The sequence below is a fragment of the Bison bison genome, unplaced genomic scaffold, assembly GCF_000754665.1.
Source record: "Bison bison bison isolate TAMUID 2011002044 unplaced genomic scaffold, Bison_UMD1.0 scf7180017864379, whole genome shotgun sequence".
Taxonomy (NCBI): Eukaryota; Metazoa; Chordata; class Mammalia; order Artiodactyla; family Bovidae; genus Bison; species Bison bison.
In genome coordinates, this window is record NW_011494951.1 from 8784840 (window position 1) to 8810745 (window position 25906).

Genomic DNA, 25906 nt, shown 5'->3' on the forward strand with positions numbered 1-25906 from the left:
GTGCCTCTCAAGGTTTGGGTAATATCTTGTAGGTTTTAAAACTAAACGAGCCTGCGATTAGTGTGTTAACTTGAAGAGAAGACTTTTCCTTTTTTTTTTTTTTTTGGTGGCCTTAATCTTCTCTTGAAGATTATTTTAAGGGGGTATATTTTGAGGGGGTAGTGTAGCTATGAAATCACAACGGGCAGGTTATTCATCCGGGTCCTTTCTGAAATTCAAGGACTGTGTTGTTATCCTGTCAGGACAACGTCTGAGTGACCGCTGGGTTGGTTAGTTGACATTGAAAGAGTATTTTGTTGTTCTTTTTTTTTTTTAATCTAGTCAGCATTTATTAAAGTGGTTATTCTGTCTAAGGCCACTTCAGTGATTAAAGACTGAGAAGCAAAATTGGACCTTAACCTTAAGTATTAACTGATGTAACTTTTTCCATTGACGGGTTAGTTTTTAAGGATTAACCTTTTCAAGAGGTGACTACTATCTAAATTAACCCAAGTAACAGTTAACAGTCTGTTTAAATTAACCAGAATAACAGTTAACAGCTTTTGTTGAATCACTCCACTGGTTTCTCCCTGAGAAAGGAGAATGTGGCCTGTAAGAGTTGAAATTAACTAATTTTGAAATAATATGCCACTTTTCCATGATTTACCTGATCTTGAAGAGCTATCTTTTGGATGTCAGGGTCTTTCTTTTTTAACTGGAAACCTGTGGCGACAATTATCAATAGGTATGTTTGTGTTCTTGAGGCCGTGGACTATTATTAGAAGACTGTATACAGAGATCCATATTTAACAGTAATCCGCTTTTTGTCAAACAGAAGGGTCTCGCAATGGAGTGTAAAAGGTCACCCAACTATTAAATGGAATTTTAGATCACTGCAAGAGAAGTTTGAGTACTGTGTCCATGAGGAAAGTAAGGCCCTCAAGAATGAGGGATTTGTCCATGGACCCTTAGCTATGCTTTTGAAATATGTAGAGGGGGAAAGGGTAGTATATATTCATGGTTATGTTAGCATTAAAAAATGTTTTTAAACAGGTACTATAGACCAGGTTTATCCAAAAAATAGGTTTAAGAGTGTTTGACTTAACAGTAACTTATTAACTTATATAGTAACTCTATGACCTATACTCCCTTTGGCTCAATGTTACCACAAAATTATTAAATTATAAGCTTATTGACAATATAATTGCTAGCAATTAATACTCTTCAAAATCTACAGTTATAGCCTCTTGGAGAATTTTTCATTCTTTGATGACTCAACTTTTTTTGCCATTGGTTCTGTTTTGGAATATAATTTATTTTTGAAAATGGATGACATTAATGGAGACATGTATTATTAAGATCTCTACTAGAATGATCAAAGTACATAGTCTTCTCAGTGTATCCACCTATGGATAATAGCAGATAGTAACAGTTTCTTGGATAGTTAAGTAAAATAACAACTACAAAAATTTCAAAGAAAGTACATTAAAAGTGGAATAAAATATTTTAAAAGTTGAATACAGTGCAAAAAAAAGAGACATTTCTTGTATTTTCTCTATCACCCAAAGGCATTTTTATTCCATTCTATAGAATAAAGCCAAATGTTATTAACCACTTCTACAGTGATCATATTTCACTCATATGATTGGTATATTTTAATAAATAAAACCCTATTTCTAGTGGTATGCTTAGCAGAATATGATTGCTAAAGATCATAGTATAAGTTATATCTTTAAGGATCTTCAAAGTTAATTTCAATTTTTATCTTTAGTTTTTTTTCATATCTGTCATGTATATGGCTCTCTTGAAGGGGAAAAAAAGTAACTGCATGGTTCTATTTTAGTAATTGTCCTGAAATATCTGCTTGATTCATTATAATTTATGTAGACGAGAGTACGAAAAGTCACCTAGCATTAAGTGAATATGTTTTCATATACAAGATCTCAAGTCTATTAAATACTCATTTTTTAAAAGATTATATGAACTCTTAACTCAGGCCTAGGTTTGGATTTCAATTATAAACTCTTTAAATGCCTGTAACTTAAATAGATGTGTTTTCCCCAGCCTCTTCTGAAACAATCTCCTTGGAGCAACCATCAAAGCAGTGGCTGGGGCACCGGAAGTATGTCCTGGGGAGCGATGCACGGCAGAGATCACCGTAGAACTGGAAACATGGGGCTTCCAGGAGCTATGAATCAGATATCTCCATTGAAGAAACCGTTTTCTGGTAATGTCATAGCACCACCGAAATTCACTCGCTCTACTCCATCATTGACTCCAAAATCTTGGATTGAAGATAATGTGTTCAGAACAGACAACAATAGTAATACACTCTTACCCTTACAGGTAAGAATGGTGTGTAAATGGCCTTGTTTCTAATGTTAATCTTTCAATATAGGAAATTGGGTGGTGGTAGTAGTAATAGTATGATAAAGTTCATGGATTAAAATGAGAAAGCTCTAATGTTTAAGTGTCTATCACAGGATGAAATACCTATACAGAGAAAATGAGACTAAAAAAAAAAATTCTCTAAACACATAATAGAAAACAAGCTTCATTAAGTATAGAAAAACCCTGCTATATTTCTTAAATTCATATTGAAGCTTTTTAATTGGCAGCTCCTTGTGAATGCCTTATTAATCTTTAACAGGCCACCAAAATGAGTTTCTCCTCCAATATAGCTAAACTAAAATATTTAGTAATTGTTCATGAATTTGACTATGATCAGCTGTATGTATATTCAAATATAGTTAGTGCAGCTCTGATCAAGGCAAAATAATATTAGGGTGTTTTACGTTAAATTCAAATTTGTTCACTGATTCAGTGACTTTTTCTAAATGTGGCCTAATATTTATGAGGATTAGACATTTTTTCAGACCTTTAATATTTTGTTGATATTTTAAGTTAATGAAGTCCCCTTATATTATCTAAAATGAGAATATCTTTCCCTTAACACTGTTAGAGGATGGAACAAAGATACAAGATAGAACTTTTGATTGTTTTTGTTTTTTTTTTCCTTTTCATTCTTTGTTCCTTTTTTTTTTTTTTGTGGGTGGGTATGGGGAAGAGAACTGCTTGTTTCTGATGAAAACTTCTATGCTATTGAAGGTGAGATCTAGTTTGCAGTTGCCAGCTTGGGGCTCAGATTCACTCCAAGATAGTTGGTGCACTGCAGCCGGAACATCCAGAATAGACCAGGTAGGCTGCACAGTGTGTACTTACCAGGATTTTGGCTAGGGGCTTAGTATTTGTATTGTGAGTAGGATTTAGTATGTACTTTTCAATTATACTTGTTTAAGCATATGTCAGAAAGCGTGAAAGCAACATATTTTTAAAGGATCTCTTAAACTATTTAAAGTGCTTCGTTTTTAAATTTGAAAGTAACTCATAATCATTTTACATTTCCTGAAAGTAATTGATTTGTTTTTGGAAAAAGGAATCATATACCCAAGTGCACCTGACTTTAAACATCAGTCAAACTGAACACGTTTTATCTCTTTTCAGAATCATTTAAAGTGAACATATTTTATGTCTTCTCAGAATCATTTGCAGTTAGGTATAAAATCATATGTTTAACATCTAATCGTACATTTAATAAATGTTTTATAGGATTTTTTGGCAAACTTTTTCATGAAACATGCTGTATTTGTCTTGAGATATACTTCTAAGAAAGCCCTTAGTTCAGTTTTTCACCTTTATAAAAAAGTTTATTGTATTTCTCTAAATTTTGTTACTGCTATTATGCACTTATCTTCTCCCAAATAATCAGTTCCTTATAGAAAAGAAACTGAGTCAAACATCTGAGAGTCAAGTCTTAGTCGAATCACCTTCAAGTCCTTTATGGTTACAAAATGCTGTCTCTCTTCCTGCAGATGAAATTTGAATGCATACTGGGTACCAGGTGATGAGAATAATTTGCAGGACAAGTAGAACACTCAGTCCTCACAAAAGAGGATTCTTTACTACAGAGCCCAAGCTTGAATGACCATAGACTTGACATTGTGGGAGTCCAGTGAATGGAGCTCTGTTGTCCGTAGTTACTTTATCAATATGAAATGATTTTACAAGTAAGGACTGTATAAACAGATTAATATTACATTTGAAAATAGCATTCTAACCGGGAGGGTTGGCAGTAACTTCAGTAATCAGCCATTAGCACTTGTTTTAAATAAGTCCACCTATTTACCAAAGTAGTCCTGCCAGAATCTCCAGTTAGAAATAAGTATGCATCTCATGTAATTTGTAATTTATTATCTTGTTAATGTTGCAATGTAATCCATCTATTTCTACTTTCCTCTCTTCTCTCTTCTTCTTCTAGGCTATATTAGTGGCATTTTCAAGTTATGGTGTTCAAATTAAATACATAAATGCCTAGGAGATGGTATGCTAGAAGAGAAAAACCGGTAATTATTTTGAAGGTGGCAAGGGACATGTTTTTAGACAAGAAAGGACATAATTATTTGAAGAGGTTGTACCAGGAGGAAGCAGGAGGATATGTGAGGGGGATGTGTAACTGTGGAGGAAAAAGAAGACAAAGATGTCAATGAGGATCCATGGGGGTTGGGGGACAGATGTTGAGAGATTAGGTTATTAAGATGGCTTCAGTGGGTAGAAAAATGCTGCAATAGATAGAGGTCATAATGAAAGGGGAATTTTCAAACTGGGCTCTGCAGAGGTGCCTGCCCATGGGACTCCCACAGGATGAGGGCCATCAGCCCTCCCACTCAGCTTCTCTGCTCTTATCTACGCCCTTAGGATTTAAGGTAAATTCACTTTAGGAAAAGGATTTTGATGCATAAGGATAATTTTTTTTATTTTTATTTTTTGGTAAATTGTTGAGATATTGGCAATCCCTGTGGATTCCTGAGCCTGAGATATGAGGATGAAGTTGAAGAGAATGCTAAAGAAAAAGATAGTGGAAAGTGAACTGACCTAGAAGAAAAGGAGACGTGAAACCTGAATCTTCTTCCTCTCACGAGTTGACATTGGATGACACAGTTTATGGGCTTTCATCTCTTTGGGTCATAGTTTCCCTATCTGTAAGAGGAATGTCTAGAACTAGATCCTGTAAGGCCTTTGTAGCCAGCTCTTGTGCTTTCTTTCATCTATTGTGGCCACGTCTTTTGCTCCCTGCTTCCTTATCCCCCCTCCTTTATTTTTAGAATACAAGGGTCTTGCTTTATTTGAGGGGCAGGGGGAGCAATGGGCATTGGTCCCAGACGGTGGATGTACCCTGTATGACATCCCACCTGGCCTTAAAAGCAATGATGTTTTTTCTTTGAGTACCCCAAGGGTACTTATTATACAAAATTTGTTCAGGGTTTCTCTCTTTCCATAAAAGGTTGAGGTATTTGAAGTTGAGGTTCTTAGAAATACAGCAGCAGCTACAAACTAAAGCAGCAGCTGCAATTGGTATCTTAAACAGTTGGGTAGTTCCTCAATATTTGGCAAAGTTAAAATTATAGAAAATACTTAGACACTTAAATATCTGGGGAGATTATTTTCATTTCTGATCTTTTTTCATCATATACAATATTTTTATACTAATACATTTTAGTTAACAAATAAAAACATTTAACTTTTAAAATTTCCTTAAGTCTCAAATTGATTTAAGTCTAAACTGTAGTAAACCGTAGAACTAAAGTCTTAATTCTTGTACCTGGCCTAACCTATACCAAGAATGGGATGTGTAACGGAATTTAGTAAATGGAAAAGAAATAGTTTTGTACATTGGTTTTATTTCAGTTGTATGTAAAATTTTCAAATTGGCATTTCCTTATTTAAAACACTCCCTCTTTTTTTAATCAAAACACTTCAGATTAAAAACTTTTTAAAAACAAATATAAATTGTTATATTCATTTCTGAGTTTAAAATGAATGTATTTTTTATTAGTTTCTTTAAGGCTAAATATAATACTACTTTTGTTTAAAATGCTATTAGCTACTCTTGCTAATATGCTAAGTCATACTCAAAAGTATGAATTCTAAATTACCTTAAAATTGAATTTTTAGGCAGATAAACAGGCTGCAGTATATTTATTCATTAATACTGGAATATTTTCAATGGAGAGTAAATATACTAGGAGCTGAGGTTATTACTTAGTTTATATATAGCATATCAGTTTTCTGTAAACAAACCAACACCATGCTTTTAAAACTGTATTATAGCCTATAAAGCCTGTGAGAGTTGGCCTGCTCTTTAGCTGAATGTGTATATATATTTTTTTCCAGCTCTAGACTTGGAGTCTTATAGATGTTCTCCCTGCAATTCCTGGGAATGTACATAAACTACCTTGAATTAACTGAAGATATTTTTTGCTGATCTTTAATATCCAGGCTATTATGATAAATGTGATGTGATAATCTGGGGACCTCTCAGAAAAATATATTCTTTGGAGACTTTATTCACATTATACAAAAAACAAGGTCAAGTCCAAGTTTTCATTTAATGAAACGTTCCTTAAATTGTGATTCTTAAACTAGATGAGTTTATAGGGACACTGGTAGTTGTGAAACTATCATACCTACTGAAAATAAGGTAGGATGGGATCTCGTTATCTGTGCTTAAGATCCTTTTTATGTTTCCTATCTGTTCAGTTCTTTACTTGTACTTGATACATTCTTACACCAGGTATTTTTTTTACTTACCTTTCCATTTTATTTAACCATTGTGGATACTAAATTAGCTTTGGCTATTTGGGGCTTGATGTTTTTCCCCCCAAATCACTGTTACAGCTCTTTGTTGAGGATTAGAATAATAAAGGAAGGTCAAGAAATGTATATTCATTGTATATGCAGTAGTGCTTTACCCTGGAGATATGTCTAGAGAGATACTGTTCTTTGCTTTTGAGAAGATGAAAGTCCAGTTGGATGAATAAGGGATATCTCTGTGTGAAACAACAGAGAATCAGATGGGAGTGTGTGAGATTGAGAGCTACATTGCGTACTGAGGCAGAGCAGTACAGTATCTGATGCTCGCTCAGTAAAGTGCAGTAGCAGAGTATAATCAGGAGAACTAAACACAAAAATACAACAAAAGTTGATATTTCTACTTAGGCAGAAGAATATATGCCCAAGCCATCTGGTATAACTTTAAATATGATATAGAGTTTTTCTATGGGCTTCTCTTGTGACTCAGATGGTAAAGAACCTGCCTTCAATGCTGGAGACCCAGGTTCAACCCCTGGATCTGAAAGATCCCCTGGAAGAGGGCATGGCAACCCACTCCAGTATTCTTGCCTGGAGAATCCCATGGACAGAGGAACCTGGTGGGCTTTCTATAATCTGCCTCTTTTTTCATAGGGAGGATACATCATTGTCAAAAGGAAAAGCTTCTATTTACCTACCTCTTTTGAAATAATAAATAGGGTTTTGATTGTGTCAAAGCAAAAATACAACATCCCATAAAAAAGTTCCCTTTTAAGTAAGTTTAAGTTCCTTTTGTTGTATTTTAATATCACTGTTGACCACATTAGTTAACTTTCAATCAATGTTCATAATCTTTCCAGGTCATCCTTTTTAAAATTAGAATGACTTTGCTCTTTCTGTGTTTTTTAGTCTTTCTAGGAGTTCGTTGTTGCTTCCGTAAGTCTTTGTGGCAAATGTTTGTATTTAAAGACTGTAGCAAACTATCAGAATATAAGAGATTGTTGTTTTTTTACCATCGTGTTCTAATTTTTGCCTGTTCATTGTGGGATACTGTAATCTCAGTTTCTGAAAGCCTGTTTAGTTGGTTCTTTGCCACATAGCTTTCATATTTCTGCAGTAGATTTGGATAAACTTTTTCTGGTAGATTTTTACTTTTGTGAAGTATTGGCTGTTTTCAAATAACCATGTAGTAATAAATGTAAATTACATTGCTGTGATTTCCCATCTTTTTATGATAATCAGTATTCCTGTGTTTATGATAACTTTAAAATGGATTCAGGATTTCCATTTAGCTTTTGAACCAATGGGAGTTTACATGAACACAATTTGTTCTAATGTCCCTGTTCCTGAAGAATGCATGAGTGTTTGTCTTGTAACCAAATTTTTTTTTTTTTCCAGAAGTTATAGTTTAATCCCCACACTTTACTTAATGGAATTATCTGTATCTTTTTTTAACATGACCGACCTCCAGGTTTCATTACCCAGAAAGTAACTTTTGCGAGGTCATGAGCTCTTTGCCTGCTCAAGGCTATTTTGTATTTGGTGATTTAAAAATCATGTGGGCTGCAGCTGATGCTTAATAAAGTATAACTAAGTTAATAGTTTTAAAATAGCTTGCTGTTTTCTTTGCTGAAATAAGAGTTTGTTTCATGATGAAAGACTTGATATGCAAAGGAAAATAAGGGACTTTATAAGTGGGTATCTCACTGTTTTAGTTGGATATAGGTATTAAAACTAAAGCTGTTAATACATGTGGCTTTTTTATTTTAAAAATAAGAGTTGCCAGAGTTGATACATTTATTGAATAACTTGCTTGTATATTTTCTCTTCATGCCTTAAATATTATCCATGGCCCGTTGACAGTATGTATAGGATTCTGCATTAATTTTGCTGTGCTCTAAAGCAAAATCATACTCCTTGGAATGGAGGTAGAGGCTGGCCAAATAAATACATAAATCAAAGTTGTATGGGAAATGCAAATTTGGGTGGTATTAGTTACCATTAATTAAGTTCATAGGTTGACTGAAGACAGGTCATGTCTGATTCTGTTCGGAAAACATAAGCCTGAGAAGATAGCCCTGAACCATAACACATTTCTTTGTAAGAATTTAAGATCAGTAGGCTATAAAGTATCTATGTTATATTCCATCTTAGAACCCTTTGATACAGCACACTTTTTTAAGATTTTTGTCATGACAGTTTACTTTTTAAATTCTATATTTTAAATACATTTTGGAGCTTTGAATATAATATCTAATCTTTAATTGTGTGGTTGGAAATTCAAGTCGACAACAAGGTCACATTATTACCTGATACTTGTCTCAGTTTAGTTACTTAACATTTCGAGTGCTTAGTCTATGGAAGATTCTGAGATTTGCAGTCCTTTGTAATTACCACCTAAAAGTGCAGTCTCTGAGCTCAACCTAAACTTTTGCAGCTTTTATGGTAAAGATAAATACTGTTCATTCAACAAACATTTGAGAGATAGTTATATTCCATAATTAGCAGGTCCCTACCCCTAATTAACTTAGAAATTCATTGACAGAGGCAGGAAAACCAACAAATTAGTTATGAACTCATACATGGAAGCACAAAAGATGGACATATTTGGATAGATTACAAAAATTGCATGTCATTTCTGCCCAAGTTTTTCTGTATCCCAGGTTTATTTGTTATATACTACTGTAAGTCTTTTGCTTTTCCATTATTTCTATTATTTTTAAAGTGGACTTTAGACATCATCTAGGTTGATGCGATTGTTTTATTTTCTTGAAGATGGAACAAAGCCTAAAAAGGTTAAGTAGCTTCAGGTTAAGAAGCACAATGCTTCTTAAAGTGTGGTCTTTGGACCAGCAGTCTCAGGATCATCTGGGTACTTACTGGAAATAAAATTCTCAGAGGCCACTCCAGACCTGTTGAATCAGACCTATTGAATCAGTTGATGAGTCCCAGCAAACGTGTATGTCTGACAAGCCTTCCAGATATTTCTGAAGCATGCTTAAGTGCGAGAGTTGCTGTTACAGCTCAGTGACTGTGTGCCTCCATCCCCAATCAAGGTCATTGTTCTAGGGAACACCTATTACTGGTGGGTGTGTTACATCTCAGGAGTCTAAGGCAAACTAAGTAAGGGGTGCTAATTTAGGTAGTGATGAAGCTCCAGCAGGATCTTCCAGGTCTAGTATTCTTTCCATCGTTCACTGTTGCTTTGCACAGTTTTGAATTCTCTGACAGTGACTTGTTTAGTCTGCAGTGGTGATCTCCCACCCCACCCCCGCCCCCCTCAAAAAAAAAAGCTTGCAACCTTCATTGAAACGTCAGAGGAGAATTTTAAAAAGTCAACATACTCTAAGAAAAGCTTCTTATGTTTTTCCTTGGCTTTCTAAAAGAGTGGTTCTGGATCTTCTCTGGATTGTGGACTCCTTTGGAAAACTAAGGAAACCATAAACCTTTTCAGGAAAAAATCACATATACATGTCCATATGGAGCATTACATCATCTCACAGGTGTCATGGTCCTTGAAGCTCAGGGACCTAGGTTAAGAAGTGCCTCATTCTGATTTCTGTGGAGACTTTTTCCCCCAACTTTTCTGGTTCTTCCTTTCCTTTTTCTGTGTTCATTATTCTTTGAGAATTGGAAGTGGCCTGCCTGGTCAACCTTCCCCTCATTTACACACAATGCATAAGCACCGGGTAGGGTACACACTTAAACATAAATGAGTGGGGTTAACATGGGCATAATTTGGGAACAGATTGCCTGGCAATTAGAGGGGCACAGGCCAGGGCTTGCTGTGGTGGCTCCCTGTATATATTTGTTCAAGTTTATTGAATGTATATTGAACAGAATACAATATAAATAAATGAACATTACAGAATCAGATTCTTTCTAGTAAGCAAGTTGAGGGGTTTGACATTCAGCAAACAAAACTTCAAACTACACAAAAGACTTTGTTCTGAGACTTGATGATATAGGAAACTTGCTGCAGTGAGAATTCTTTCGCCCTTTTCTCCCCTGCCTTCATTTTTTGCAACAGTGGGTAGAGGGGAGAGAAGATTTGGAAATGCAGAGATCAATATGTCAGGATTATTCTTGATGTTTGTCTTTGTTCTGAAATTGGTATTTCATGCTTTTAATTTTTACTGTTTAGGATGCTTATGCATTCTTTATTATGAAATTCTGACTATTAAATAGCATACAATGTTTGATGTTTAAAGTATGGTGCATTATGGAATTAAGCCTTTTCACCCAAATATTTATTTTTCAAGGGCCAGTGTCCAAATTCCTATATATATGTGAAAAGTTTAAAAGTTAAATAACAACTGAAAATGCTTTCTTTATGTATAAGATTTCAGAAATATTTATAAGTTGAGAATGATAACAACAGAAATTGTTTTTACTGTATTGCATTAATACTGCTGATTAAATAAGATACTTTTGATATGTAATTTTGAAGATAAATGTATGAAATCTATTGTCCTCCAGTACAAGAGATATTAAGCTCAGGAGATCCTTAGTTATTGACATTGTCTTGGGTTGCAAACTGACTAGTAATATTATATTAGTCAAATGTCCTAATTTATGTAAGAAGATTTAGATAGTACATTAATCATCACTTTTTGAAAAAATTGTGTAGACTATATTCTTTTTTTTTATCTTCTTCTCTTCCAGGATCGAAGTAGAATGTATGACAGTTTGAATATGCACTCTCTGGAAAATTCCCTTATTGATATTATGAGAGCAGAGCATGATCCTCTTAAGGGTATGTGACTTTTTTATTTTCTTATGCCATCCACCATTTTGTCTGCTTCTCTTACCATTTTTCATATGAAAATAAGCACTAACACCTATCTCATCTATAAAATTCTAAATTTGTTAAGAGCCTTTGTTTTTATGAAAAGTCGTATTTTTACCTTGGTAGCTGCTTTAACTTTATGCCAATTTATAGAGAGAAATGGAAAAACCTAAATCTCTTGACTTGTTATTTAAGAAAAAGCCACTTTTTAGAGATAACTCAGTTCACCCAAGGATGAAGAATGGCTCTGAAGGCATTATAGCCACTATTCTAGAATTCTTTCAAATACAGAAATATTAAAAAAGAAAAAAAAAATCTTTCTTGAAATACTTGCACTCGCAGTTTGTAGTAATTCCAGCCTAAAATCGTCATAAGTTAACTTCCTTTCTCATTTTCCTTCCTGCTGTCATGTTGTAGGAATTTGAAAGGGTTTTGAGGTAGAGAAGCTAGTCATAAAAGTTAGGGCAAATTAGGTAAAAGAATCAGTGCCCGTAACGTTATACTGTCAGCCTTATCACAGTTACAGTTAACTGTAACTGAAGAAATTGTGTTAACAAACTTGTTTTCATTTGCATGTTACATGTTAGTGATTTATATTTCTTCATATAAAATATATTCTTGCCTTTTATATTATAAATGATGAGAATCTAGCAAACTGTGTGAACTTGAGTCATGAGAAATACTAGTGTCTGTTGCTGCATAATGAACAGTCCCCAAACTTAGCAGCTTCAGACAACAATAAACATTTTATTACCTTACACAGTTTCTGTGAGCCAGGCAGGAATCAGGGGCACTTTAACTGGTTGGTTCTGGCTCAGGGTCTTTCAAACTGTTCTCTTTTTAATTCTATAAAGCCGAGGATTCCCTTATAAGAGTCAGCCTAAAAACTCTGGAACCCGAGAGTTGGCAGCAAGGCAATGGCTCTGGCTGAGCTGGCAGTACTGACGAGCTATCTCAACACTTTTGTTCTGCCTCTGGGTTTTGCTTGTAAAGGAGTTTCTTATCTTTTTGTTTCCTTTGTTGGTGAGGACTTTGAGAAGCTCAGGGGATTTTGGTAATTGTCAATGATGTGTAATGATGCTAATTCTACTCACAAACTAATTAAGATAGTTAGACTTTGATTATTATTATTATTTTTTTTTTTTTGAGGGAAATTGCCTGTAACCAAATTCAGCCTAGTTTTTTGAGTATTTGAGGTTCTGTTTGTTTGTTTGTTTAACCCAGTTACCCCAACAGTTCCAAGGGCACTTGGATCCACTGTTTAAGAATAGAAGCTGGCAAGCAGCTTATGATTATGAAGACCTTCCCTCTGTTGATTTCCTTGCCTTCTATAGAAAGAAAATGCTTAGAAATTCTAATACTGATCAAGTCAATATTAACTGTAACCAGTGGATAATTAAACTTTTTTCATCATTGTTTCTCCCAGCCTTCCTTAAAGAAGCCCTTTGAATATGTTAAGAGAAAACAGTAATTATATACTCTCTATTAATTATCCCAGTTTTTCTGTTTTTCTAGCATATTTTATAATAAAAATGGAAGGAAACCTAGAAAGAAGACTTTGAAAAAGAAAACAGAAGCAGTATGAGGCTAAAAGGAATTTAATATCAATAATTGAAATATTCAAATGAATTCAGAATTCTTCTGTTAGGAAAAAAAGGCTCATTAACCACCTTTAGGAATCATGGTAACACATCTCTTTCTAATTGAAACATTTTATGTTCCACATTTATTATGACAGGGAATAGAGAAAAAACAAAAGAAAACATTTGAGAATGCTTCTCCATAGAATTGAGAAATAAGACTGGTTCTATTACCTTTCTAATATTGGAGCTTCCCAGGTGGCCCTAGTGGTAAAGAGCCCACCTGCCAATGCAGGGGACGTAAGAGACGCAGGTTCTATCCTGGCTTAGGAAGAGCCCTTGGAGAAGGGAATGGCAACCCACTCCAGTATTCTTGCCTGGAGAATCCCATGGACAGAGGAGCCTTGGTGGGCTACAATCCATGAAATTGCAGAGTTGGATACAACTGAAGCGACTTAGCACACCCACACGCACGCACCTTTCTAAAATCGTCTTGATATCCAAGTGCTGTCACTTAGTTTTTTCTTTTATAACTAGTACAAATTTCCCTGCCTCCTGGGATTTGTCATACTGTGTATCTTACTCCCACACGCTGATCGTTACACCGTTTCTTGGGGCTGGGCATCAGTAAAAATTTAGGAAAGCAAGGTTGTGACATATAGAAGAAACCAATCCCTGAATTTATTTCCCCTCCTTTCCATTCCTGATCTTTAGGGCATCACTTCAGCCTCTATCCCATCTCTCTTATCTCATCTTTTCATCACTTTCAGAAAGTTCTGTTCTCTACTTAGCATATGAAAATTCTCTTCTCTAAAAAAGCAGAATAAATCTTATCCTTCTAGAATATTTTTCAATAATCTAACCAGTTGCTATGTCTTCCATATGGAATCTAATGAACAGAGAGGTGAGACTTGTGGGGTAAATGAAAAACTGAAAATAAAAATGAATTTCTTATTTCCCTTTGTGTAAGTGGTGACAGTTTCTTGAAAATTTTCTGTGCAAACTTGAGTGGTGAAAGATTGTATTAGTTATACACTGCTGCATAAAAAATTACTCCCAAATTTAGTAGCTTGAAGCTACAATGAACCTTTATTATCACCTGCAGTTTCTGTGGTTTAGAACTCAGAAGCTCTTTAGCAGGTTAGTTTTGGTGAGGGTCTTAGGAGGTAGCAGTCAGGAGAACAATGAGGCGGCAGTCATCTGAAGATCTGACTAAGGCGAGGGGGATCCTTTTCCAAGATGACTTACTTACGTGGCTGGCAGGTTGGCGCAGGCTGTTGGCAGGAGAACACAGTTCATCACGGACCTCTGCTCAGGACTGCCGAAGTGTCCTCCAAGCGTGCCCCCCCTACCCCCAGAGCAAATGATAAAGCTCGAAGCAGGTGCCCCAGTGTCTTGTAGGATTTAGCTTCAGAAGTCTCATGCTATCATTTCCGTGACAGCATACTAGCCACATAGATCACCTTGCTCAGCTGGGGCAGAGTCTGTTGCCCAAGAGCTGTGAGTCCTGGGAGGCAAAGAGCAGCAGGGGCAGTCATGGAGGCTGCCTCCCAGAGAGATGAAAGGCAGAAACAAAATTTGCATTGGGTTCTGCTGTTCTAAAGGAAAAGAAAAACTGCTTCAGGTAAGGGTTTATGTTGGTAGACAGAAAAGCAATCAGGCAGTCCTCTGGAATCCAAAAAAAGTCCACTCCCGGTTACTGGCATGACTGTTGACTGATTAGACTGACAGAGGGACCCTCCTGCCCCCGCTTCAGCCCAGAATGCAAGCCTAGTGGTTTTTACAGGGCAGCAGAGAACCTCCACTGTTTACTGTTAAGGTCTTTCTAGTCTGGCATGGCAGGGGAAATGGTCTTGTCAAGGCTCTCAGGATGTGAAGTGATGGCAGCCATAGATGAAACCCTGGATGCATGCTGTTCCAGAAAGTGTGCTTTTATACTAGGCAGTATCCAAGAGCCTGCTGTGTGTTATGTGAAACAGACATGGTCTCTGTTCTTGTGGAATGTACAGCCAAAGAGGAAGAGAGACCTTCTAGTTACATGTGTGATATGCATAGATACATATAACACATTAATATAAACATACAGTAGGGCTTCCCAGGTGGCACAGTGGTGAAGAACAATCCGCCTGCCAATTCAGGAGACATTGGAAACTCGGGTTTGATCCCTGGGTAGGGAAGATCCCCTGGAGGAGGAAATGGCAACCCACTCCAGTATTCTTGCCTGGGAAATCCCATGGACAGAGGAACCTGGTGGGCTCGATTATGTACACATATAACGGTAAGTATTAGAGTACTATGGAGGGGAGGCTATGAAGTGTTTGGAGGTAATAAGTGGAGGTATCTAAGGTAGATGTGGAGAAATAAAAGGTGAGACCTGAAACCTGAGCAAATCAAGGATGAAACAATATGGGGGGAAAGCATCAACTAGACAGAGGGAGCAGGTTGTGTTCAAGAGCTTGTCATAACTGAGGAGCTGACAGCAGACTTGTCCTGGCATAGCTGTTTTGGGGCTGCCTGCCGGTGACTGGGTGTGACACCGCTCAGCCAGTCCTCTAAGGGTGGGGGGAGTCTTTTGCTCTGGACTGTGAACACTAACACACTGTTTTATGCTTTCCGTAGTACAAGTGGCACTGACGGATCTGTTTTATTTATTCTGCAGTGACTACTCACCATGAACATCCATTTTCTGGTGACTGTCTTGATTTTTGACAAATATTTTCCTTTTCATAGGAAGGACAATTATGAATTCTTTTAATGGTCAAAGTAAATCATGCTTTGCCAAGTAAAGTTTTGTGATTTTGCAATTTTGTGTTTGCATACCTATGTTAAATAATCTGTGATCTTTTTTCTGTATGTGTGGGTCAATTCATTCCCCTTTAAACAAAAGAACAAGTCAGTGATTATTGTTAATCTCTCTCCCCTCTCTGCCCTCAGCAGTTTACAAAAAAGGTCTTACTGTGTAAGCATTTTTATTCCAAATTGCCTACCCCCTCCTCCAAATCATAAGGGCAAACAAAAAATTTAAGCACATAAAAGATTATTTGAGAACAGCAGGAAGAAATGTAGTTTATTTAGCAGTCTTAGGTTCTGTGTCAGCAAGTCACAATGCCTTTACTAATGTTCTCTAAACAATTAAGGGGAATTCAAGAAAAAGGATTTAGAGCATGATTTTTCAATATTGACATATTTTTAGAAGTTGATGCCTTGAAAATGTTTTTATTTACTGTGTTTTTGTATATCGTAGCATCATTTTTATCACTTGACTGCTAAACTCCTGAAGAAAAACATCTCTGCTTATTTTAAGGAAAATAATCCTTGAGGAAATAAGGAATGACTCTATAAATGCTAAGTGGTCCTGGTGGTATCAACTAAATTCTTGCGTCTTTTCAAGACACTTCTTTTCTCTCTGATATTCTCCTCACTCGTCTTAGTATAAAATGGAAGTTGTTGTTGTTCAGTCGCTAAGGCCTGTCCCACTCTGCAGTCCCAAGGAATGCAGCACACCAGGCTTCCCTGTCCTTCACTATTTCCCAGACTGTGCTCAAACTCATGTCCATTGAGTCAGTGATGCCATCCAACCATCTCATCCTCTGTTGCCCTCTTCTCCTGCCCTCCGTCTTTTCCAGCAGCAGGGTCTTTTCCAGTGAGTCTGCTCTTATCAGGTAGCCAAAGTTTTGGAGTTTCAGCTTCAGCATCAGTCCTTCCAATGCATATTCAGAACTGATTTGCTTTAGTATTGACTGGTTTGATCTCATGCAGTCCAAGGGACTCTTAAGAGTCTTCTCTAACACCATAGCTTAAAAGCACCAATTCTTTGGCGCTCAGCCTTCTTTATGGTCCATCTCTCACCTCCATACATAACTTCTGGAAAAGCCATAGCTTTGACTATTCAGACCTTTGTCAGCAAAATGATGTCTCTGCTTTTTAATATGCTGTCTAGGTTTGTCATGGCTTTCCTTCCAAGGAGCAAGCATCTTTTAATTTCATGGCTGCAGTCACTATCCTCAGTGATTTTGCAGCCCAGGAAAGTAAAATCTATCACTGTTTCCACTTTTCCCCATTTATTTGCCATGAAGTTACAAGTCTGGATGCTATGATCTTGTTATTTTGAATGCTGAGTTTTAAGTCATCTTTTTCACTCTCCTCTTTCATCCTCATCAAGAGGCTCTTTAGTAGTTCCTCTTCACTTTCTGCCATTAGAGGGATATCATCTTCATACCTGAGGTTGTAGATATTTCTCCCTGCAGTCTTGATTGCAGCTTGTGATTCATCCCACCTAGCATTCTGTGTGATGCACTCTGCATAGAAGTTAAATAAGCAGGGTGACAGTATACAGCCTTGACGGACTCCTTTCCCGATTTGGAACCAATCTGTTGTTCCATGTCTGGTTCTAACTGTTGCTTCTTGACCTGCATACAGGTTTCTCAGGAGGCAGGTCAAATGGTCTGGTATTCCCATCACTTAAAGAATTTTTCACAGTTTGTTGTGATCCACACAGTTAAAGGCTTTGGCATAGTTAGTGAAGCAGAAGTAGATGTTCTCCTGGAATTCTCTTTCTCTATGATCCAGTGAATTTTGGCAATTTGATCTCTGGTTCCTCTGTTTTTTCTAAATCTAGCTTGTACATCTGAAATTTCTCAGTTCATGTACTGCTGGAGCCTAGCTTGATGGATTTTGAACATTACCTTGCTAGCATGTGAAATAAGTTCAGTTGTATTAGTTTGGACATTCTTTGACATTGCCCTTCTTTGAGATTGGAATGAAAATTGATTTTTTTTTCCACTCCTGTGGCCACTGCTGAGTTTTCCAAATTTGCTGACATATTGAGTGTAACAGCGTCATCTTGTAGGATTTTAAATAGCTCAGCTGGAATTCTATCACCTCCACTAACATTGTTGGTAGTAATGCTTCCTAAGGCCCAATTGACTTCCCATTCCAGGATGTCTGGCTCAAGGTGAGTGATCACACCATTGTGGTTACCTGGGTCATTAAGACCTTTTTTGTATAGTTCTTCTGTGTATTCTTGCCACATCTTCTTAATATCTTTTACTTTTGATAGGTCCTTGCTATTTCTGTCCTTTATTGTGCCCATCCTTGCCTGAAATATTCCCTTGGTATTTCAAGTTTTCTTGAAGAGATGTCTAGTCTTTCCCATTCTGTTGTTTTCCTTTGTTTCTTTGCATTGTTCACTTAATAAGACTTTTCTTCTCTCTCCTTGCTGTTCTGTGGAACTCTGCCAGTGCAGGAGATGTGAGAGACACAGGTTCAGTCCCTGGGCCAGGAAGATTGCCCTGGAGGAGGAAATGGCAACCCACTCCAATATTCTTGCCTGGGAAATCCCATGGACAGAGGAGCCTTGTGGGCTACAGTTCATGGTGTTACAAAGAGTGGGACAGGGCTGAGCGTCTGAGCGCATCAGTAACTATCACATTGGACCCATCAGGTGAAGCCACAGTTTACAATTTAAGTACAGAGTCACAAAATAACTTGTATCAGTTTCTAAAATTCTGGTGTGAGAACTTACATTTTCGAGCTTAAGAGCTTCTGGGGCCTTGCCCGGCTGTCCAGCAGTTGAGACTTCACCTTCCAGCGCAGGAAGCGTGGGTTTGATCTCTGGTTGGGGATCCCACGTGCCTTGTGGCCAAAAAAACCCAAACATAAAGCAGAAGCAGTATTTTAATAAATTCAAAAAAGACTTTAAAAATTGTCCATATTAAAAAAAAGTCTTTAAAAAGCAATCAAATTTCATAATTAGAAAAAAAAAATTATTTCAGACTTGGAGAGCATGTTTAACATGCAGCTTCAGGGCCCTGTTCTAGAAATTAGCCATGGCAGGTTATGTGATGAGTACACTTTTAAGAAACTCTCCTCTATTAGAACAAGATCAAAGAAATCTATAAGAAGTTTAAAAAAATTGAGTGGTTTTTATTAAAATAGAGTAGAGCGAAAAATAAAACTGATACCAGCAATATCCATGTCAAAGTATAGTTACTTCCCTCCTCTTAAACTGCCCTAGCTTATTAATAACTCTGATAGAGAGGCATGTATTTCCCAGAACCATTTTGCTTTTCTTCAGCCACCTGTGTGGCTTGAAGTCAAAATTTTCACATGTGCCGAAAAAAAGTATAGATGAAAATCATTTTATTAGAATGTTTTCCAAAACAAGATAATAGATTGCTATGTATGCTTTCAGTTTTTAAGTAAAATGTTTCCTTCTATTTTAAAAAGGAATAAGTAGAATTTACATATTCTTTCCCTTTTACTTCATTGATTTTGTTTTCTTTTTCTGTAGATCATTGGCCTTTGATAAAGAGGAAAAAAATAATTATTTTTGGACTAAATTATATAGAAGCCATATACATTTTATTAAATGTGTTCTGATTTTAAGAGGTGATCACTGTTGTGACATACTTGATACCTTTACCCCCAACTATTCAGAATTTAGTTCATCTTAACGGAACAATTTATTAGAGTAGAACTTCTGTTGTCAATGTTATCTGCAGATTGAAAAGGAAATTTTGAAAGTGTGATTGTAAAAATTCTTGTTGTAGAAGATTCATCTGAAATATGGTATCATGGATAGAGATTTTAAATTTTTATTTAATTTTAAATATTTCTCTTAGCAACAATATTATTAAATTTAGAGTTGTTATTTCTTCCAAGCATCTTTGAATAGTCAACTAAATGATTTGACTTATATAAGATTACAGTTTCTTTTCTAAAAACTAAAAACTATTGCACAGAAATGACAATGAATTTTCTTAAAAATCACATTTATTCAAAGCATATGTGTATTTATTAAAAGTTTATTACTCATGCAAAGCATCTATCCTAGAACTTTAAATATGGGCTTACAGCCCTTATTTTTAAATTGAAAATAAAAGCAGAAAGAATATTTTTTATATAGAACCTGAAGTGATAAATACATGGGATAACTGAGCCTATGAATTTTAGCAGCTTATTTGTATTTGAAATAAGTATTTGAAAAGTATCTGAGAGTCTCTAATGAAAGGTTTTCCTGCAGGATATAGGACTTTATTCTTTGAAATGTTTTTCTTATTTCAAAAAGTAGTGTGTATTCATTAAAGGAAATTTGGAAAAACTTGGGGGAAAAAGTTTTTAAATTATCAATAATTCCACAAGCTAAAATAACCATGTTTAATATTTTTGGTATATAATTTTTCTCATTTTTTCTTTTTAAATATATAAACATAAGATATATGAGATATTCAAATAGTTACCTTCCCTCTAACCTGGTTAACTTTCAAAAAGTTAGTTTAAAAAATATATGTACATAGATTACAAGGTAAAATAGTGCCATAAGGTTTATAGAAGAAAAAATAGAAGTCTTTCTTCATTCTGCTCTGTCTACTTCTGATTTCTGTTCCTTGGATGTAGCCACTTTCAACTGTACCTATTCTTCGCATAATTATTTGTAAATAATATGCTTATGCTTTATATTTCCTACATTTTAGGTATTGTCTGTAGACTGTCTACTTTGATTTACCCATACCCCCAACATTTTCACTGCTTTGTCCTCTGAAAACTATTTTAGGACCACTTTTGTTTTAGAGGATGCAATTACTGTGATAATACAAATGTTATTTACAGATGAACCTCATATGTTTTGTACTGTAACATTTTCTTTCTCATATAACTCTTTTTCCTGGAATTTATCATTGTCTCTTTTGGTTTGTTTGCTTAGTTTTCTAAGTACATACACTAATTCATCCCAGAATATATTTGTAAAACACTGAAGCTTCTTGGAACATGTAAAAACAGCAAATAGTCATATAAATTGTCTTCCCCCCACCCCGCCCACAATGGTGTGAGTATTCTTGTAGCCCATCATAACTGTCATTTTGTGGTTTCCTTAAGCCCAAGAATTCCTTATTCCTTTGGGATTCATGTCCTAATTTCCATGTTCTTTCTTAATGATTTATATATGTTTTATTGGGCCTATCTTACAACCTTCTTTCAGATGGGGTATAAATTTTGAGGCTTGTATGTATAAAAACATGATTATTCTACCTACATAAGATGATAGGCTCGTGTGGAATTATGTATTAGTGATTTAGAATGTTGAAAGCAATGCTTCATTACTTCCAGGGTTAAATTTAACACCATTCTAAAACCTGTTCATTTGTATGATTGTCTTGTTTTCTGTTTTTTAATTTTACTTTTTTACTGGAAGCTTCTAGAATATTTTCATGCCTGTGGTTCTGAATTTTTGTACTAATGAATATGGGTCTTCCTGTGTATGATGGTAGGGGACTTTACTGGTCTGTCTTCTTCCCCTTTCTTCCTTCCATCTTTCCTTCTATCATTCCATTTTCTTGTTTTATTTCTTGTACTGCACATTAGTTGAGTCCTCCTATTTCAGAGATTAATTTCCTTCAGTTCTTGGAAAATTTTTTTACCTTTTTTTTTTTTAATAATTTCTTCTCTTTTATTTTTTATATTACCCCTCTCTGAAATTGCTGTTCTTGAAATATTGTCTCCTATACTCAACGTTTGGTTTCTAACTTCCATGACTTTATATTTTGTTTCACTTTTGGAAGGGTTTCCTCATCTCTTACTTTCAATCCTTCTAATGATTTTTTTATTTAAAAAATTTTCTCTGAATGACTTTTAAGACCCTCTTTAGAAAAATTCTCAGAACTTTCTTATTTTTATTCTTTGATCTTATTTCTCTGGAGTGTTTAAACATTATTATTTTTCCAGTTCCTTGTATTGTCTATGCTTCTTTCAAGTTCCTCTTTTGTAATTGTTTGGTTTTGTTCTCTTTTTTTTCTCATGCTGGAGACTTTTGTTCAGTATCTTATGATCCTTTGCTGTCCGTTCATTTTTAAAGATAAAACAGAAATGGTGATTGGAAACTGTGTGTAGTTACAGCTTATGATCTAGTGAGCATTACTGTAAGTGGATCTGTATGTCACAGTATCTGTGTTCATGTATTTTCTTTTGTTCTGGGGAATGGACTTGGATGTCTGTCTTCCATTCTTCGGCCTAGAAGCTGTAGTCCTGCCTAGTTAGCCTTCTTAGAAGAGCCAGAGAAGGGGCTGCAGGTGTCTCTGCTTGAACGAATCATCCACCTCCCAGTTTTCAGTTCTACTCATATCTACTCTGAATGATAACCAGAGCTGTTTATTTCTCAACTTTGGGGGCTTTCATTATAGTAAATGGCTTATTTCTTGATAATCTTCCCCATGTACACACCAGGTTGCCTTTAGTGTTTTTGGTGATTTCTGGTCTCCACAGTCAACTACCAATCAGCCATTCATGTTCACAGCTTTTGAAAATGTGATATGATTCTTCTGTGATCCTGTCCAATTCTCTTTGTCATAATGGTGGTTATGCCTCTTTAAAACTTCTATGCTGACATTTTAGGGGTTTCAGAAAGCAGCAGAGATGAGCTCATGTATTCACTCCTCCATGTTCAGTTGGAAGACTCTGTAATCCCTGGTTTAAGTACCTCCTTAGTGAAGCCTCTTTGACACTCTGGTCAGTAGTGGGTTACTTTGTAAGGATTGCTAAGCAACCATGTAAATTTTCAATTGGAGCACTTTTCTCATTTATTTCTGATTCAGTTATTTTTTTTCAGTGTATATTTCTATTCACATGAGAGTGTATCATGGGAGCATTGACCACTTCTGTTTTTGCCTTATCTTGAATCAGCATCTGTATTAGTGCCAACCAAATAGAACAGGCTCAGTGAATTATTGGTTGAAAGATTAAACAATGGTCCAAAAAATTTTCATCAATATTTATTTAGAACTTAAAATTATTTATATGCATGCAAAAAAGTTTATATAACCATTCCCCTACTGTTGTACATTTGGGTATTTAAATTTTTAAATGAAAGTCAATGAGCTTTTTCTGAGTTTATTTCCATAGAATAGACATTACATTTGTTTTCAAGGCACTAGACACATATTGCCAACTTTTTTTCCCCCCAAAGTGTGAAAGTATTTGTCACTCAGTCTTGTCCGACTCTTTGCAACCCCATGGACTATAGCCGTCTGGCTCCTCTGTCCATGGAATTCTCCAGGGAAGCATACGGGAGTGGGTTGTCATTCCCTTCTCCATGGGATCTTCTTGACCCAGGGATTGAACCTGGGTCCCTTGGATTGCAGGCAGATTCTTTACTTTGTCTGAGCCACCACGATAGGCAAGGTTTATTTTGACTCCTGCTACAGCAAAAGGGAGTGAAAACAAATAACAGATTTTCACTGTTCTCTCCTATGCTCCCTGAGAGGGGGGAGGGAACTAGTCCTTTAAATGGGGTGAAGGTAGGGGTGGATCTGTGGGTCAGGCCAGGGGGTGGCTTAAGTGGTCCACCCACCCTTGGTGGCCCTGGAGGCGCTGTGTGCAGGGATAGATCATGCACAGTAATGTGCTTTTGCTCCTGATGCCTCAGAAGTGGCAGGTGAGTTTTTTTTGTATCTTATTGTTCATAATTCGCTGCAACTACACATGTAGGCACTTTATTTTTAGTTCCGTATGGTTTCTTTGTATTCTGATGCTCAAATAGACCTTTGTGCAGGTGAGCTCACTGCAGCAAAGGGTCCCAGGTCCCAGCCTGTCTCAATAAGCATAAGAAGGAAGGAAACTCATAAGTGAGGGGCAGAGTCTCAGTTTGGAAGTGGAATCCTTTCTCTGGCTCTAAAACAGTGTCTTTTGAAAGCCTGGTTGCTACTTGACCTGTGGTCCTTGGTTGATGTCTGCTGCTGCTGAGATAGTTCACAGATTTCCCACTCTTGTGGAATCAGACCATGGTGGTGACCAGCAGTCTTAATTCCCTAAGCGTGACTAAGTTTATTGTTTTACTAATTTTTATTGGAGTATAGTTGCATTACAGTGTTGTGTTAGTTTCTGCTGTAAAGTGAAGTGCATCAGCTCTATGTATGCAAAAACCCTCTCTTTTTTGGATTTCCTTCCCATCTAGGTCAGTGTAGAGCACTGAGCTCCCTGTGCTATACAGCAGGCTCTAATTAGTTATCTGTTTTATGCATAGTAATGTGTCTGGGTCAATCCCAATCTCCTAAATCATCCCACCCCATCCCCACTTTTGCCAATTTATTTTTAAGTTTTATGTCAGTTTGTACTATCACTGATGATGTTTGATTGTCCATTTGTTATTCTCAATATTACTTTTGTTAATAAACCCTTTTATAATTTAAAGTTTTGTGACCACTAGTGCAACATGATTTTAACATTTAATTGCATATATCAGTTAGTACCAGTTTTATTGAAGTGATTTTACAATAAAACATTATCTTACCAGATGATTAACGACTTAAGTTTAGCCCTTTATTGTTTTTGTCTTTCTCTGTGGTTATACTTAAAAAAAAACTTATTCATATTCTATGTTCCTTGGTGTTTACAGACTCCAGGGACTGTAGCCTTCACAAGTTCTTCTGTCCATGGGGATTCTCCAGGCAAGAATGCTAGAGTGGGTTACCATGCCCTCCTCCAGGGGATCTTCCCAATCCAGGGATCAAACCCAGGTCTCCCACATTGCGGACAGATTCTTTACCTGCTGAGCCAGCAGGGAAGCCCAAGAATACTGGAGTGGATAGCCTATCCCTTCTCCAGGGAATCTTCCCAACCCAGGAATCAAACCGGGGTCTCCTGCATTGCAGTCTTTACCAGCTGAGCTACCGGGGAAGCCCTCCTAATGTATGGTCTAGTATTAGTTGGATAAATGTTTTGAAAGTTATAAATATTAGGTGAAGAAAATTATAATGGGATCCTTATTTATGAGTGAATTAGCTTGATTAATTTTCCTGGAAACTAAAGTAGACTGATGGCTTTTATTAGATGAAGGTAAGGAATGATCCTGTTGCTTTCTTGGAATCTGGATCTAAGGGTCTTTTCTACATTTGTATGATCTTATTCTTAGGCTTTTATGAGGCATGCATTCAGATTTGGGAGTGAGGTCAGGAATGACTGTCCTGCCCTTTGGATCTGAGCAGAGACTGAAATTATTCAAGGTTGGTAATGACCACATTCTGAGTGGATTTTACCAGGCTTCCTGTGAACCATTTTTTTTTTTTCCTAACTGGGTTTCAAAATAAACGTGAAATGTAGATAATGAAAGAAATATGAGAAGAGTCTACCAAAGCAGTGGGAGCAATGCCTTGTTTAAAGCACATAAAAAAGAAGAATTAGTTCTTATTTAAGAGTGTTGTGTATGTGTGTTGGTTTAATATATGTACCCAATATATAACATATCATAGCTATCATTTATTGAACTTTTGATATATGCTAAGCTCTGTTCTCAGAACTCTACATATATGGATTAATTTAGTTAATTATCACAACTAAGGGTAGATATTTAGCCTTAATTTACAGTTTGATGATTGTGGTGGCTTACTAATAATAAATATCTAAATTTCATTGCTAGTAGCTGGTGGAATTTAATAGTTCTTAAGTTTGTGCTTTGAACTACCACACCATACCACTTCTCTTGTTAGTTGGTTAACTATTCTAATTCAAACTCTTGATGTGTGATTTTTTTTTTCTGTTTAAAAGAGTTGGCAGAACATGTGGCATTGTTGTTCAGCACCTTTCTCATCACTAATGAGAAATTTGTTGGCATCATTAACTGTGAATATTGGGGCTTTGAAGATCATTTTTTGGATGCATTCATTAAAGAAAAAGAAAACACTTGTGGAGATGGGAAAAATTAATCTTGGCAAAGAGCAAAAATAGGACTTGTCTTTTTCCCTCCCCTCCCCATATTTAAGGAGTTAAGAAATGAATTGATAAAAGCTTGTTTTGTGGTTTTTTTTTTTTTTTTCCGTTCACTGAGAGAATGTCTTTTCCCTGTCTCACATACAAATGCATATTTAGGTACTGTGCTTTAGATCAAGGTCATAGTTCACATAACAGAATGAGACTTTTT

General features: G+C 36.1%; 1 protein-coding gene across 6 annotated transcripts in view; it reads left to right on the plus strand.

The window, feature by feature from the left end:
- Window positions 1-14: 14 nt before the first annotated feature.
- Window positions 15-25906, plus strand: part of CPEB2 (cytoplasmic polyadenylation element binding protein 2) — a 66004-nt gene continuing 40112 nt past the window's right edge. For 2 of the 6 annotated variants that reach the window (XM_010857275.1, XM_010857277.1), the window contains exons 1-3: window positions 16-2325; window positions 3088-3177; window positions 11293-11383. In XM_010857275.1, coding sequence (XP_010855577.1) covers window positions 2029-2325; window positions 3088-3177; window positions 11293-11383 — 478 coding nt within the window. In that variant the 5' untranslated portion in view covers window positions 16-2028. Of the gene's footprint in view, window positions 2326-3087; window positions 3178-11292; window positions 11384-25906 lie in introns of all 6 variants that reach the window. The other 4 variants (XM_010857276.1, XM_010857274.1, XM_010857278.1 and 1 more) reach the window with 4 other exon arrangements.